General features: G+C 34.4%; 1 protein-coding gene across 4 annotated transcripts in view; it reads right to left on the bottom strand.

The window, feature by feature from the left end:
• Positions 1 to 18,086, bottom strand: part of MTX2 (metaxin 2) — a 65,148-nt gene that overhangs the window by 12,511 nt on the left and 34,551 nt on the right. For 3 of the 4 annotated variants that reach the window (XM_061202398.1, XM_061202369.1, XM_061202379.1), the window contains exon 4: positions 4,393 to 4,465. In XM_061202398.1, the coding sequence (XP_061058381.1) occupies positions 4,393 to 4,465 (73 nt within the window). Of the gene's footprint in view, positions 1 to 4,392; positions 4,484 to 18,086 lie in introns of all 4 variants that reach the window. The other variant, XM_061202387.1, reaches the window with a different exon arrangement.

Raw genomic sequence — 18,086 nt, 5'->3', positions numbered from 1 at the left:
ATCTTTGAAGGTATGCTAGCTTATGAATTATAATACAAAGTATGTTCCCAACACATGTGGGGAAAAAAGAATTAGTATGCTTACAAAAACTGGTTTCCCTAAATAAATGCCACATTAAAAAAGTAATATTTCATTTTTTAAATACTAATAATAGATGAAATTATCAGAGATGACGATCTCCAAATAGCAATAAAGTCTACCTCAAATGCTAGAGGATGAAACTTTGTCAGACCTAGTTCAAATAGAGTTCACACTAACAGCAGGCTTCTTCGTGGTCCTTTTCAACAGATTCACTCCTCTCTGGCTTAGACAGCCTGAGGGTAATGGATGAGGTGCACAGCACCAACAAAAGCTTCATCTGCGTCCACAGGACAACATTACAAAGGAAAGGCAGGCCTTTTGGAATACAACTCAACAGAGGTATTTAGAAGACATTTCCATTTACCAATATAAAAACACTGAATTCTGCATTCCTTTTTTCTACCGCTTTATAAATCTTGCAAAAGAGAAAAAAATTTCTTATCTGCATTAAGAATTAGATCATACTCTTTTTTAACTTGGGATAATATCTTTGTAACTACTATACTGCTAGAAATAGTGCAGGTCCTCTGAGATAATATAACCAGAGAATGAAAACTATTTGTGAATGAATGTCTAGACTGAAGAGTATTTTGGGGTGGTACATTTTGAGATCAAAGTATATTTCTCATTTTCATTATCCAGTTTGGAGTTCTTAGAAGACAGAGTTTATACTGGCATACCTTGTCTTATTGTACTTCGCTTTATTGTGCTTTGCAGATATTGCGTGTTTTTACAAACTGAAGGTATGTGGCAACCCCGAATTGAGTAAGTGTATTGGTGCCATTTTTCCAACAGCATTTGCTTACTTTATGTCTCTGTATCACATTTTGGTAATTTTCACAATACTTCAAACATTTTCATTATTATTATATTTGTTATAAATATAAAACTTTAAAGGATGAGGAGTTGCTTCTTATGGATGAGCAAAGAAAGTGGTTTCTTGAAATAAAATCTACTCTTAGTGAAGATGCTGTGAAGACTGTTGAAATGACAACAAAGAATTTAGAATATTACATAAACTTAGTTTATAAAACAACACCAGGGTTTGAGAGGATTGACTCCAATTCTGAAAGACGTTCTACTGTGGGTAAAATGCTATCAAACAGCATTGCATGCTACAGAGAAATCGTTTGTGAAAGGAAGAGTCAATCGAAGAGGCAAACTTCAATGCTGTCTTGTTTTAAGAAATGGCCAGGGACTTCCCTGGTGGCATAGTGGTTGAGAATCCACCTGGCAATGAAGGGGACACAGGTTCGAGCCCTGGTCCAGGAAGATCCCACGTGCTGCACAGCAACTGAGCCCGTGCGCCACAGCTACTGAGCCTACACTCTACAGCCCGCGAGCCACACCTACTGATGCCGTGTGCCACAACTACTGAAGCCCACGCACCTAGAGCCCGTGCTCCGCAACAAGGGAAGCCACTGCAACGAGAAGCCCACGCACCACAACGAAGAGTGGCCCCCGCTGACCGCAACTGGAGGGGGCCCGCGCACAACAACGAAGACCCAACGCAGCAATTAATCAATCAATCAATCAATCAATGAAAGAAACAATAAGAAATGGCCAGAGCCACCCCATCCTTCAGCAACCACCACCCTGATCAGCCAGCAGCCATCAATATGGAGGTAAGACCCTCCGCCAGCAAAAAAGTTTTGACTCACTGAAGGCTCAGACGATGGTTAGCATTTTTTAGCAATAAAATATTTCTAATGGAGATATGTATAGTGTTTTTTTAGCCACAATGTTATTTCACACTTAACAAACTACAGTATAGTGTAAACATAACTTTTATATGCATCGGGAAACCAAAAAAATCCATGTGACTCACTTTATTGCGATATTCGCTTTACTGTGGTGGTCTGGAACCAAACCCCACAGTATCTCAAGGTATGCCTGTATTTTATTTCTTTTCTTAAAAATACTTTGAGCATTGTAGATTCTGAAGCAGGGAAGCAGTGTGGGTAGTCAATTGAATACTCATATATCTCTAAATACAAAGAAATAAATAAAAATCAAGGCAACAAGGGACTTACCTGGTGGTGCAGTGGGTAAGAATCCACCTGCCAATGCAGGGGACACGGGTTTGAGCCCTGGTCCAGGAAGATCTCACATACCATGGAGCAACTAAGCCCGCATGCCACAACTACTGAGCCTGCGCTCTAGAGCCCGCGAACCACAAATACTGAGCCCGCATGCCACAACTACCGAGGCCCAGGCGCCTAGAGCCCATGCTCCGCAACAAGAGAAGCCCGCACACTGCAGTGAAGAGTAGCCCCTGCTCGCCACAACTAGAGAAAGCCCGTGAACAGCAAAGAAGACCCAACGCAGCCAAAAAATTAATTAATTATTTTTTAAAAATCACGGCAACAAATTAGAAGTAAATAATGTCTTCTGTCACTAGCCTGACTTAAAGTGGAGCCAGTGTTATATCCTTATTATTGGAGGTGATCAGGCAAAGGCAGAGTGAGACAGTTATTCTCTGGCACCAATCAAAGGTCATTAAAAAAAAAAACCCGAAGGCCCTGCTTCTCATTTTAGGCAGAATAATCATTTTTGGAACTATTATATTTAAAGAAAGCAAGAAGATGTTGCCAAGCAAGTTTATTTATTCAGAGAATATTAGAAATAGAAAGGACTTTGGATGTCATCTAATCCAAACACCTCATATTACAGATGAAGCCACTGAGGCTCAAAGAAGAGAAGTGAAATTTCCCAAGAAAACTGTTAACATGTGACAAAGTCACAGAAGGGTTAGACTAAAAATTTCCTAACTCTTAGCCAAGTGGTCTTCTGACTATTCCATGATGTTCTCTGCTTTAAAAATCTACCAACAACCAGATCAAACAAGCAAATAAAATATAACACATTCCCATGGTCACCCAAATCATATGAAAGAAATACTAGAGACATGATGAAATTTAAATACCTTAATAGAAAGTGCCATTTTCATCTACCTATAGGAGACTTCTCCTATGCATATATGTATATATGCATGTATTGTAGTCTCTATACTATTTATGTTTGTCTTTCCTAGAATCTATAAAGATGGATAGCTACCTAGGTAATACTACATATAGTACAGTCATTTTAGGAAATAGGTGGATAACCTATATGGCTTCTCCTTGATTTGTCAAAGATATTAACTTTAGTATTAGATTACTAACCTTTTTATATGTATATGTACACTCTTTGTATGACTACACAGAGGAAAAAGATGGACAGAACCCAATATAATTCATTTCACCAGAATTCAATAAAGTTTATAAAACCTATGTATAAATTTAAAACAAAGAATCTAAAAGATGTCTATGTTTATAAGTCTAAAAATTCATTTATTGAAACATTTTTAAAATGTATATTCATAAACCTATAAATGTAGAGGTATTCATATAGAATTTTCAGTGTGTATAGAGAGGGTGTCTTCACAGCTGTTGACAATTGTTACCACCCTTAAGAGTTTATGATGAAAAAAATGTCATTCCTAATGATCCAAGTCATTCCTAAATTATCACCACAATAAAGAGATCGATAAATGTCTCCCTAAAAAGCAACGTAACACACTTGTACCAATCAGTTATATTCAACGAATTTATTCATAAAGCAGTGGTTCTATGTGTTATTATTGCTCCAGCAAAACCATAATTATAATAACCCATACCAATTCTATTTATTTATCAGATTTGGTGGCACTATATTTTTATATTAAAAATTACCTGAATCGTATTTATTTAAAACTGTACCTTAATCTACTAATACATGATACACAGAAAAGGCAATACTGATTATAAAAAATAGCAGAAAGGCTAAAACCTTAATAAGAAAAAGTACCTTAAAAACTTAAAATGAAACAAAAAGAATCAGAAACCAAAGACATTCAGATCTATGACATGTTAATTTAATTATTCCACAATCTCTCTTCTTCCATCGGCATAATGGGAGAATACAATTTAGAGAAGTGTATTTAATAATAAATGGATTCACATATTAAAATTTGTTTTCTGAAGAAGGAACAGTCTTATGTAAATAAGACTGGGGGAAATCTGAGATTATGTATTTTCTTAACACTTACTATTTGAAACAATTCCCCTAACTTTCCAGTAATCATCTCTGACCACAGAGTTGAAATGAGCAGACATGTCACCCCAAGACTGTCAAGTTTGCAACTGTTACTTTATAGAACGGGAAAATTCTTCAAAGGGTAAACAAAAAATATAGGCATTTTAAAAATCTAGGTACAAACTGGACTATCACTGCAATTTTATCAATGCATAATATTAACAGAGAAGAAAAACAAAACTAAAAAACACTTACCAGATGGAGACATATATTCTGCATTTGCCCTGCAAACCACTTTGACAGGCAGATTACACATCTGCAAAAAGGCCTGTCAACCAAGAGAAGTCTACAGTAAGTCTAGTGAAAGTATACGCATATTCGAACACAACTTTTTATTTATTTACTTTCTAAACTTAAGTAATAGCTCAGGAAAAGAAAAGGAATGAATCAACTTAAAGTGAAAGACTTGTACTCTAAAACAAAAATAAAATGTCATTTCAATACTCAAAATCAATATGACTTAGACACCAGTAAATGTATAAAACTTAAAGCATTTATACACACAAATGTAAATTATCCACTTATTTTACTGCATTAGTTTATGTAAGTCAGCAATACTGTATATTTATTTAATTTTCTTTAACAGATGACTAAAGTCCAAACTTTATAAGCTATTACTAACTTCCACTACTCTTTACAGATTCCTTATCTTTCCTGTCTTAGGGGAAAACTCTCAAAATGTTATTTTTACTACTTCAAAGTTCTCTTCAATAATACTCAACATCCTAATGTGTAGCTTTCATGCTTATTAACTCACTTTTTAAAGATATAGAATTGTTTATTTTTACTTTGTTTATAGCAACAAAAATTTTATAAGTGACTTAACTGTCTAACAATAGGGAACTGGTAAATTATTTATGATAAATGCAAACCATATAATTTTATACAACAATTTTTTAAAATCATTAATTATATCTTCACACATGACTGCCTGAAATAAGAACTTTATTTCCAAAGCTTCCTTCCAACTGGGTGTGACCAATGTCTAAATTCTGGCCAACGGGACTCAAAGTTCTGGGCAACTGCTCGGGAAGTTTCTTTAAAAAGAAGAGATATGACCTCTCCTCTTTTTCCTTCTTGCTGACTAGAATGTGAAAAAGATGACTTACAGCCACCGTAGCCAAACTGAATCACAGTAGAAGCTAAGTGTTGAAGATGGCAGAGCAACAAGAAGAGGCAAGAAGCCTAAGTTTTTGATAATCATTCAGTCCCAAACCTGGATTACTTGTATTTAAAAAAAAAAGAAAGAAAGAAAAGAAATAAACTTCTATCTTTTTAAGCCACTGCTATTTTGGGTTTTCCATAACTCACAGCCAAACCTAATCCTAACTAATTTACCAACAATTACTGTTTCTAGGCTTAAACAGCACCTCACCCAAACAAAAGTTGACTCCTCTATGTCTATGCAAGTATAACTAACAGTCCTCTAAACACTATAACCTATGCTCCCAATTTATAACAATAATAGTGAGCTTCTTGGTTGGCCCACAAGTATGGACTCCAGGTAGTGGTTCTCCAGCTTCAGTGTACCATCAAAGTCATGTGGAAGGCTTGTTAAAACACGGATTGTTAAGAAGGGAAGAATTAGAATAAGTATAAAGAGACCTTTCAAGAAGACTGAGAAGGAAGAAGAAGGGAATTAAGAAGGGTCAACTCCCTTCTATTATATATGTATCTGTACCCAATGATGGAAAAAGGTTGAGCTCATTAAAACATATATAGGAAATAGGTTGAAATGACAAGAACCAGGCAGAATAACTGACATACAAGATCCATGAGAAGATAAAAAGGAATGAAATAAGAGCACAGGTGGAAGCATCTGTTTTTTTCAGGAAACAGGACACTTTTTCCACTGTACTTGCAAGGGGTGGTCAGCATCAGTGATGATGATTGCAAGCTGATAAGTGAGAAGGTCAAGAAAATGAGGGAGTGCTCATATTCTGTGAAATGGGAGAAAAAACTGTCTGCCGAGAATGTAGGACTAAGAAGGGGTTTAGGCCTTCAGAAGAACAAAAAGAATTTGAAAGAACTGCTTAATGCATCTTCTCAAAGGTCAGAATAATACTCAGTTGTTAGTTAACAATCATAGTACTATATAAAATAGTAAATACGGTATATTTTGCTAACCTCCATGTATATTGGTAACTGTACTAATCATTGTTCCAAAAAGCTGTGTTTCACTAAAAGAGATTAAGCAAAATTGTAACGTTCTACAATCAAAGCCGTGTTTCCAGTCCTGTGAATTTTTTACTTCTTTACTAAAAAATAACTGGCTTAATTTTAAACAATTTAACAACATTCAACTTACCACAGACCTCAATTGATGGCACAATTCTACTTAGCCAAAGATTAATTTTATAGTATTTACTGCAATTATTCTTCATCCCTGATTCAAAAGAAATTTTCTGAATTAATCCGAATTAATCACAAAGAAGTCTGATGTCACAAACACAGTATTTTCATCCAAACATTAAAAATGCAAACCAAAACATTACCATTGCTGTCTTCAAGAATATAAAAATTCCAAATCCAAAACAGACTTTGATTCAGCAGTATTTCTCCTTTCTCTAGTAGCATAGGAGAAAAATCTCTGAGGCTCCAAAATAGTACTTTCACCTTTCACTTGCATTTTCAATCTCTTATCAGCACCTCAAATACTCTAATTAAAACAGGTGTGATACAACAACCTAAAACACATTTTATTTTCAATTCTGAATAGCAATCTGCATACTTTTATTCTTATGTAAATCCAAAGAGAAACGTAGTTCTAATTATAATAAGGAAAGTTAGGAAAATTCAGCCAACTCCTATTCCTCTGTTGGATACATTATTCCAAACCAAGTGATTGACAACATAAAGTAATTTAAATAAAAAATTTAGCACACCCTATGAGAACAATGATTTATAACTGTGCTGTCTAGTATGGTAGCCACTAGTCACCTGTGGCTATTTAACTTAAATTTAAATTGATTAAAGTTGAATAAAATTTTTAATTCAGTTCCCCAGTCACACTAGCCATTTCACAGGCTCAACAGCCACATGTGGCTAGTGGCTACCATATTTATTGGCCAGTACAAATAACAGAACATTTCCATCATCACAGAAAGTTCTACTGGACAGTGTGGGTCTATTGCAATAGCAATGGTAATCAGTGCATAAAAGATACCTTAGCACAACAGGCTGACATCATCTGAAAGAGATTAGGCTAAATATTATAAAAACAACCTGCATAGTATTACAGTGATGACTGTGAGACATTAAACACCATAATATTTTCAATTTTCAGAAAGAACTAATATAGGGTTTACTCATTTGCTGAGCAACCCCAATTGACAAAATGGGTCAGGTAAGTTTATTAAAATGTGAAAACTAAGAACTTTAGAATGAATAAATTAAAGCACAGCCAATAAACATATTCTTTGAATATAAATTTACTGAGTACCTAAACATATGACATGGTAGGACTTTTTTAAACACACACACACACATGCACACAGAACATAATACCCAGTACCTAACATCTAAGACCCTGAAATTTAATTAGCTTCATGTAGTTTCAACATATTGAGTGAATTAATTAAGTTCATAGCGTCAAAAAAATTCATTGAAGGGTATGTCTGTATATTTTTTTATTTCCACAAAAAAATTCAAAGGAAAAAAGTAATACTAGATCATCGAGAACCAGGTAAACATGAAGGATTGAACTTACACATATATCTCTGCAACCTTACAAAAAATCCAATGAAATAACAGTGAAGAAACAGAAAATGTGTAAACTCAGAAAAACACAAAGAATGGAAGAGGAGACCAAAGCAGACCAGAGGTGTCAACCCATTTTTATAAGCTAAAAAGCAGACTTAGCAGGGCAGAGGAAGCTGAAACCTAAGGGCATGCAGAGGAGAAAATCAATACATTTGCATCACAGAAACTGGGAAGATTCCAAAACTGGAGGCACCAAGTACCACAGAAGGCAGAGGTGAGGTAAAGGACTAAAAATAGGAGAATTGGATGAAAGTCTGTAAAAGCATCAGACAACTAGCCCGCCCCCAATCTGGCAGGAGACAGGGGTTCATTCTCTGGAGAAACCCAACCAGAGAAGCTCCTGACTCAGGACCCAAGCACAGCAGAGGGCCCTGGGTAGAGGGTCACACTGGAAGGAAGGTTAAGGGAAAGTATGTACACTGTAGAGAGCCACAGCACCCTCTCCCTCTCAGCTCCCAAACACTGGCAGCCACATTAAGTCCTCCAGAGTACCTCTGCATAGAAAACACCTACCAATACTGATGATTTTAGTGAGGGGTAGGGACAGTGGCCAAAAAATGGCCACTGTGCAATCAGTCTATAGTGAAGCCCGCATGTCAAAAAGTCCCTCAATGCCCCACCAGCTTTTTAGTGCCTCACTCTTAAATATAAATTGTTAGCAGAGATCAATAGATATTTGAGGAAAGCCTCAAACATACAGAGCCAAAACAAACTACAAAAAAAAGTAGTTGAGAGGAAATAAAAAATGCAGACAGCAACTTCAAAGAAAAATTATAATGGTTAATATTCATTGAGCACTTACTATGTGCCAGGTACTTGTATAAGAGCTTAACTCTATGAGGTAGGTACAAAAAAAAATCCCTATTTTAAGATGAGAAAACAGAAGTACAGGGAGGTCAAGGAATCTATTCAAGGCATATAGGAAGAAAGGAAAGGAGGGAAGGAGGGAAGAAAGGAGAGAAAAAGGGAAAGAAAGGAAAAAAAGAAAGAAAGAAAAAGGGAAAAAAGGAAAATGAAAAGAAGCAAAGCATAAAAAGGACTGAGATGACACTGAATGTCTCAAAAGAAGCTCCAAAAGCTAAAGGATGACAAAAGGCTTTCAAAATTCTAACGAAAAATCTTGCCAACCTAAAATTCTACATGTGGCCAAGGAATCAATCAGGTGTGAAGATAGAATTTAAAAAAAACATAACACAAGCAAGGTCTTTTTTAAAAGCCTAAAATAAAAATAATAAACCAAGAAAAAAAGAGCATGGGATGCAGAAAATTAGGGAATCCAACATAAAAGGAAGGCAAGAAGAATTCCCTGAATGATGATGAATAGCAGTCATAACAACCAGCTGTGACGCCAACCAAGAAAGAAACTGTCCCAATTAAAGTAGAAGGAACAGGGCTTTCAAAGGTAATAGTTCCAAGAAATAAATAAATAAATAAAGGACCTGACGTGTTTGACCATTGTGAGGGGGAGTTTCACAGTTCAGTCAAAGAGTTTAGGAGAGAAAACTACCCAAATGAATTAAATAAAGCAATTATTTACTCAATGGAAAAAAAATCATATAGAAAGAATATGTTCATTGTACACTAAGCCACTCAGCTGGGGTCAATATTTACATTCTAATTATAATATAAACACTGAATGTTAATTTAACAAAAGTTAAAGAACTATTGGGAAGATGGGGAAGGAGAAGGGGAAGAGAGCTGCAAATGGTAAATTTCGTAGTGGAATTCAATAGATATATTTAAATTAAAAAATGAAACGGCAACACAAGCATCTTACTTCGAAATATAGAGGTAAATACCCAGGCGAAAAAAATACAGCTGAAAGAACAGAAAGTGGTTGTTTCTGGGTATCAGGATTTGGGGTGAGGTAAGGGTGGGACAGTCGACTGTTTTCTGTGTGTGATAAGACTCCCATACATTGATGGTGGGAGTGGTAAACGAGCCAACCACTTTGAACTGTTTGGTAATATTGACTATTAAGCAGATGCCTACTCTGTCAGCCAACAATTCCCCTCCCAGAAATACACCAAAAAGAAATGAGGCATATAGTCACTAACATACAAGAATGCTCCTAGCAACTTTGTCCATATAATCAAATAAAGGAACTCAAATGTCTGTTAACATGAGCAGCAATTCTAAAATTCCTAATTCCAAGCTAAAAAGGATATATAATGTTACCAATTGCTATTATAAAAAAGCGAAAAATATAAAAAGATTACACATTTTTCTTAACTCTAAATTCTTTAGAAATAGCATACTTTGAGAACTTTTAAATCAGAGAAATTCTAGAAACAGTCCCAGAAGGTAACACCTATGATAATCCATGAAGATTCTAAATTCTATTTCTTCAGTAATTACTTCTGAATCATATCTTCTGGGAACTACAGCTCAAATATTTTGTAAAAACTAGTTTTGAGAAATAAAATATATTTCATTTACATATAATTGAAACTAAGGCCAGGAGTCTAAAGAAATAAGAACAATCTGTTACCAATCAATTCAACCCGTACAAATACTTTAAATCCTATGTTCAAAAGTTGTTATTTTAGATAACAGGGCCACTCCTTTTATTAGATCATAAAACTAGCATCTTAAATGTTTGGGGAAAACCTAACACATGTTGCAGATAAAAGAATGTCTTGTGATTGCCGGGGCCGGGTTGGGTGGGGGGTGGCAGCAGCGGGAGGGATGAATGAACCGGGAGTATGCGGTTAGCAGACACAAACTACTATATACAGGACACATAAACAACAAGGTCCTACTGTAGAGCACAGGGAACTACATTCCGTATCCTGTGATAGACCATAATGGAAAAGAGTATGAAAAAGAATGTATATATATGTATAACTGAATCACTTTGCTGTATAGTAGAAATTAACACATTGTCAATCAACTATACTTCAATAAAATAAATTAAAAAAAAAAAGAATGTCAGGAATATAGACAGGGATCCTGTAACAGCAATCCTTCAGTAACACAGTGGCAAGGCTTCTGATTCCTCTTCCTTCTCATTTCAGAACCCTCTGTCTTCTAAAACTAGCTTTTACTGCTGTAATTCCCAGTTATGTGCCTGGTACATAACTGGCAAATAATAATTATCAGCTTAATGAATAAATGAACAAACACACAAAAATCTGAACAATACATAAACCACAAAATAAACAAACAGTAGAGAATCCAAAACTCAGTACACCTAGTTCTAGTCATATATGAATTTTTCTAAATGAAACAACAGAAACTTCTGATAATAAAAACACAGGGGGGAAAAAAAAGGCTGCTTTTGTCAAAATTCAAAACAAAATTTATACTCAACCACTGGTCGGGGTATAAATCAATGTAATCTTTTTAAAGGGCACTTTGGTAACATCTACCAAAATTCTAAATATACAGAGCCTTTGACCCAGTAATTGTATTGCTAGAAATATATCATATGGGCATATTTACATAAGATTATATAAGGTATATGTAAGGATAGTCACACCTAAGCCCTATTTATAGTAGCAAAGTAATAATTTTAACAATAGCCTAATATCCATCAATAAGAGACTGGTTCAATAAACTGTGGTGAATCTATTAATGGAATATTTGTAGCCTTCAAAAAAGAATGGGGTTGCCCCTCAACTGAACTTCTCACACTAAATTCCAAAGACATTTCTCATCTGCGCTACTGAATGACATAAGACAGTATACACCAAATGCAGAATTCCTTTTTGTGTTATTTTTCTTCTAAAGGCCTGGAGCAAATCACTAAAACCATAGCTTAATAAGGCCTGCAAAAAGCTAATTTATTTGGTCCATTGCATAGCTTCCTGTGAACTAACTTGGTAGGAGGATATAATTTTGAATATCTAGAAGAATGAATGGAAAGCAATTATTCACTCATTCACTCACTCAATAAATATTATTGAGCACGTGCTATATATCAGAAACTGTTCTTGGCACTGGGAATAGAGTGGTCCCAGACCTCATGGAGTTTACATTCTAATGGAGACAGATGATAAGCAAATAAAGCAGAATAGATCCACTGTGATTCCTGCTACTTAGAAATACAAAGCAGTGTCAGGGTATTGCTATTATATGTAGGATGGTCAGATAAGGGTTCACCGGTAACATAACATTTGAGCATAAACCTGAAGAAAGTTAGGGAGCAAGCCATGTAGGTTTCTAGGAGAAGAGTAGTCCAAGTTCAAAGCAGTTCTATGCTTCAACTGGAGTGTTTGAGGAACAGCAACAAGACCTGTGTGATGATGCAGACTAAGGAAGTGAGTGGTAAGAGACGAGCTCAGAGAGACAACCAGGAGATCATGTAGGACATCTAGATAATTGTAAGGATTTTGGCTTTTAATTTGAGTGAGGCGAACAATCATTACAGGAGGTTGAGCTGAGGATTGCTGGAATCTGACCGACATTTTAAAGGACTACAAACCACTATACAGAGATTAGGTTGTAAAGAGGAGAAGGGTGGAAACACAAGAACTAGTTAGGAAAATTTTGCACTAATCCAGGCAAGAAATGATGGCCGCCCAGGCCAGGATAGGAGAGCTGGAGGTGGTAAGAAGTCAGATTCTGGCTATGTTTTCAAGGTAGGGCCAAAAAGATTTGCTGGTAACTGGATGTGGACATAGCAAAAAAAGAGAGGACTCCAAAGATGACTCAAAGTTTCTCACATAAACAATTAGAAAGATGGAATTGCCATTTACCAAAATAGGAAAAACTGTGGGACGAGCAGGTTTTGGTGGGAGGAGGAGGATTCAGGGGCCTTTAGATGGTCTTCTCTAACTATCACTTCTCTGTTAGACTTCTGACAGGCAATGACTAGCAGAAAACTCTGCTCTCTTTTCAAAGGCCTGGAGTTGCAAATGGCACAGTTATATGCTTTGAAACCAGATAAACAGATTCTAATGAAACATCAAGAAGCCCAATCTCAAAGGCCACCCCATCTCTTTTATGAACAAAGGTGAAAGAAATACCTACAAATCAGTATCATCTTTGTCAACACTTTCCTGCAAGTATGGTAATATCAAGGTGTTAAGAAATGGGTAGAGCTACAGATATTATGCAGAACAAAAACACAATCAAGGACAGTTTTTAATCTTTGATCTTTTCTGCATCTATAGCCCACCAAGCTTAAAAACTGAAAAGTCAATTTAACACCTGGTTAAACAAGAAGCTTTAAGAAGCTAAGAAACCATCTGATAAAAACAGTATTATCTTCTGAAAATTTACTGAGAAGTAACACAGGAAGCAGCCACTGTCAGCCGGAGTCCTTTAAAATCTCAGCAACTATGGCCCAGTTGTCAGAAAATTTAAAATAAGCATGCAAGTCTCACAATTAATATAAGTAGGTAAACAGACTAACATTAATGAGTAAATCAAACAAAACATCTCAAATAGTACACAGAACTAGTTTCTTCACGTCTTTATTCCCAAAGCAATATATTAATAATAATATTCCAGGAAGAATCTAGGGGGAAATCAGTGAAATTAAATTTAAGCCAAGAAGTCATCAATTTCTTTTACAGAAAACAATAATTATGATGGTCCCTGACAGAAGTAAGGAAATAGAATCTACAACCTTAAAAACCTTAAAATATCAAATATCCTTTGTTTTAATTGCATTGTGTTAACAACAACCAAAAAGGTAATTAAAAATATTCAGTTCATGAAATGGTGTAACGGGCTCAACCCTGGTTGAATAGAAACACAGCCAGCCAACCACAGGCCCACCCTGGTCACTGCATTTGCACACGAAGGATGCTGCCTCATTGAGATGCTGTCCTTACCATCATTTAGAGTAATCTGACTTTCTGTTGCTGACTCATAAGCCATACCACTCTTATGACTGGGCTACTATTAGCACACTCTCACTCCTTATTTGTCACTGGTTAAGTGCCCTAGCAGAACCTAATGGATCCTAACAGAGTAGAGATTTAAGAAGCAAACTGTTTAAGTGGGAGACTATAGTGTCTTTTGAAAAATGGGAATCCCCTGCATCAGTCTTAAAAGTCAATATAGAACAAAAAAGGTTAATAGAGCAGTGAGACAGCTCTGGGTGGAATCTCGGTGATGACTGTGTTAATCTGAGAAAGTTCCTTTACCTTGTAAGCGCTCCCATTTCTAAAATGAAGACACCTTATTAGGCAGATTAACTGAAGTGTTGTATGTAAAACACTTTACATACTGTCTGGCACATAGTATTTCAATAAATATAAGGTATTATTATTAAAATTAGTAGTAATAATATTAGTAATAATAAATACTCATAGATCTATCTGCAAAAGAAGAAAGACTATTTAACCTTGGTGATTGCAAAAGAAAAGTTCACTTATTTTATTACCTATTAACACCTCCTTAAGAGAAAAGGGCAAATAATAATTATATACTGTAACTTAGTTATATTTATTTATAATCAAAATAGAAAAATTGTACACTAAGACAGAAATCTCTAAGTAGATATTAAAAGAATAAATAAGGGAACATAACCAAAAGCTTATACAATATAAAATCTTCTCAACAAGGCAAAAACAACTGAAGACATTTTGATATTGACATAAACGTTTACTTTACAAATAATTTTTCAAAGTCATACACACTGACGAAACTGATAAAAGGCCTCCCCCTCCAGAACATAAGTTCCATTAGTACATGATGACCACGCCTATCCTGTTCACTACTTTATCCTCAGCACACCACAGGTTCTCAATAAACGTTTGCTTAATGAATAAGACACAGATATTCATAATAATAAATACAAACATACCTAAGTTCATAGAAAAAGAGTAAGCTACAACAAAGATTAGCATTTTGTTATTTTATGTTACCAAAGCTCACTGCATTAAAAAGATCAATGTAACTCCTGTTAAATTCAGAGGTTGTTTAGAAAAACAACAGGAATTCAACTTCTTAAAAAATTAGCTATGCAGAAATCATCAGAAACCACAATTCAATATGCATAAAAAGCTCTAAATAGAGCAAATTTGTTACCAAAAACATGAAATGCTATTGGGAGCACATATGAAACATCACATCAGAGACTAGGACCTTCCTAATTAACACAACTCTCACCTGAATACCACTCTTGTAATATATGACTCAAGTTTAGATATATCAATATCTGACAGCTGTAGGAAAAAATCAAGTGCAGAAAGAAAGCAACGAAAAAGCTAACCAGAATAGGAAAAGATATAAGCTTTCCCTGTTAGGATTAAATATAAATAAAAGTAAATCGTAGGGTCAATATTAAGTAAAAGAGTTATAAAATAGTCAAAGACACAGAAAGAATAATTCTTGTAACCCAAGAACCTAATACAGTATCAGTCACAGAGTTGGCACTCAATGAACAATTTGGGAGTAATGACAGGAAACTACTTTTTTTCTGAGTTCCTATAATGAATGTTGTAAAGTTTTGTGATTTACAGATTAAATACTCCCAACTGAGAAAAATAACAATAACAACAAAAAAACCCACTAAATTTAAAATTCTTAGTATAAGTTAAATAGTAGATGGCAATATAAAATGTATTCATTTCATTTTAATAACCTAATGGTAACTCGATATTGAATCATTTACCAATGAGCAACACCAATTAACTTCTTTTCTTTATTCCAAAAATAAAATGAACATTTGTCTTATAAGTTAAATACATAACAATACTCTTTAATTGCACTTAAGCAATAAAATCAACATTGCTTGCCAATAAAAATATTAAAAGAACGCAAAATTTTAAAGAATTGTCCTCAATAACCTTTTAAAAGATTGGGTGCTTTAAATTGATTAACACTGTGGAATTTAAGGGATTATAAACATAGTTTCTAAATGTATGTAAATTTAACATTAACAAAATTATCCAAATTCTAAGTAGAAAAAAATCCATTTTCAGTCCAACCATTACCAGTTATCCTTAGACAGCAGGCCTCAGGTTTTCTTTTTTAGGACAAAGCTTCTATTCATTTCATAATTAAATTTGAAATATTTTAGGTAAGAACTCACTAAGGACTATTCTAAAGCATGCAATGCCATTTTCAGGGCACAAAATAAAAATGGTTCTGAATTTTAATTCATATCTTGTTTTACCCAAACACAAAGGAAAATCTGTGACAACAACTGAAGGATTATTTTCCACTTTACTGAAGAGACATGTTTTAAAATTAAAAACCACGAACAAATCTATCTACAAAATAATTCATTTTTTATATCAAACAGCTGCAGACCCTGTAATTGAAATAATGTATCTAAGGTTACAAATGAAAAGTGTTAGGTATCATTCTTGAAGTGACAGATTAAGTTCCTAATCCAGTTAAAGTAATAGCCATATTTGTAGTTTAACATAAATTAAGACCTTAATTATATTTGTGACTATTTTAAACAAAATAACAAATTCCTTTGTACCTGGTAATGTAATTTATATCAAAGCCAGGTTCATTTTCCAAACCAATCTATTTCACACTGCAGAAATACTCTGGTATAATGGTATAATGTAATTCTTGTTGTAGAATGTTGAAAGAGTAGATTCACTAAAAGCACAGAAGAGGTCTGAAGATAAATGAAGATGCTATTCATTCAAGGGTAATTTCATCTTAGAACTATATGAAAGATGTTTCGCTCACACGGGGTAGTGTATGGTCTCAAATTTAAGTGCATTTTCAGCTCAAATATAATGCTGCTAGATCGATTATGTTGATACTGTATATCTAATCATGAAGAATTCTAGCATTTTTTCTGTTTAAAAAATAGACTTGTCATTTTTTTCATCTTACTGCTATGTCTCTATTGTCTGTTTAACAGCAACAAATTTTAAAATCCTGCTTGCTATTTACTTTTTAAACAGAAAAGTATACGGTTGATACTCTAACTTGCAATCTCTCAGAACTACAGAAATGTAAATTTCTGCTAAGTTAAATAGATATTTATATTAGCAAACCATTACCCTGTATAACCATTTTACATTATTTCACTAATTACTAAAAATGGCAACTCTAATAGCCACCTAATTCTATTTTGAATATACTTCATTTTCACAAATCTGTAAGATTAATTTAAATGTTTTATATACACCATACCATTTATGTGTTGAGGGATTAATATTAATACTGAGAATTTTTTTAATCTTCTAAATTCTATTTGCACTTTAAGTTCACAGTCATCTTTCCTAAAGGTCACATTTTATACATTTAAATCATTCCATGTGTTATATGCATATATCACCAAAACGCTTTATAATACTTCTGATATAAAAAAGGTAATGTAATGTAACACATTCAATCTGAAGAATTTAAATTCAGTGATATCAAGGAAACATCTGCAGCCTCTATTTTGCTCATTTTAGAACACTGAAAAGGATGCACTAAATTCTCCCTATCCCTTAGCTTTCCTTCTCCTAATCCTGAAAGTGAACACAGAAGCCTCATTTTGCAGAAAATGATCAAAGTGGAAGGGATAAACATACTTTAAAAAACTAAAATTTTACACTTTATAAAACTTTAAGAAAGTTATATCAATTTTAAAATGTTTTACATAAAACAGTATTCTATTAATTCTCTATTAAAATAAATGCATCGGTGCATTCCCACCTATTGTATTTATATCCGGTTTAAACTGACACTTAGAAACTACATACAACCATAAACAAGCTGTTTAAAGTAGAAAATGTATAAACCAAACTGAAAATTCAAAATCATTTCCTCTAAAATTCTATAGGTAAGTTGTCCACTGTGACCATCTGAATGACACAACAAGTTCACAACAGCTGTAATTTCATAATCACAGTTCTTTCTCCAATGCAAGAATTGACCTGCAGTCCCGAAGGAGAGATACTCCTCTTTCCTGCTCTTCCCCAATCACTACATTATGATGTTATCATTTAACTTCATATTAATATGTCCACCTAAAAAGCATCAATCGTGAAAAGGAAAAAGCAAGGGTCAGCTAACTGCTTATCAGCAGATCTGACATGTTAGTGTTCATGGCCCAGTATTAATGGGGCCTATAAAAATGCTGACATTTTTAATGATTAAAGTGGGGGGAGCATATAGAGAGGCAGGCTCTCAATGGAATAGCTTAAACTATATTTTCCTACTGTTAAAATAGGACTTCGCTCTCCCAGTTTATTTCCTTTTGTACCAATAGT

Source organism: Eubalaena glacialis, chromosome 1 (assembly GCF_028564815.1).
Source record: "Eubalaena glacialis isolate mEubGla1 chromosome 1, mEubGla1.1.hap2.+ XY, whole genome shotgun sequence".
NCBI classification, from domain to species: Eukaryota; Metazoa; Chordata; class Mammalia; order Artiodactyla; family Balaenidae; genus Eubalaena; species Eubalaena glacialis.
Note: the sequence above shows the minus strand (reverse complement) of the source record. Positions and strands in the feature narration are given on the sequence as shown.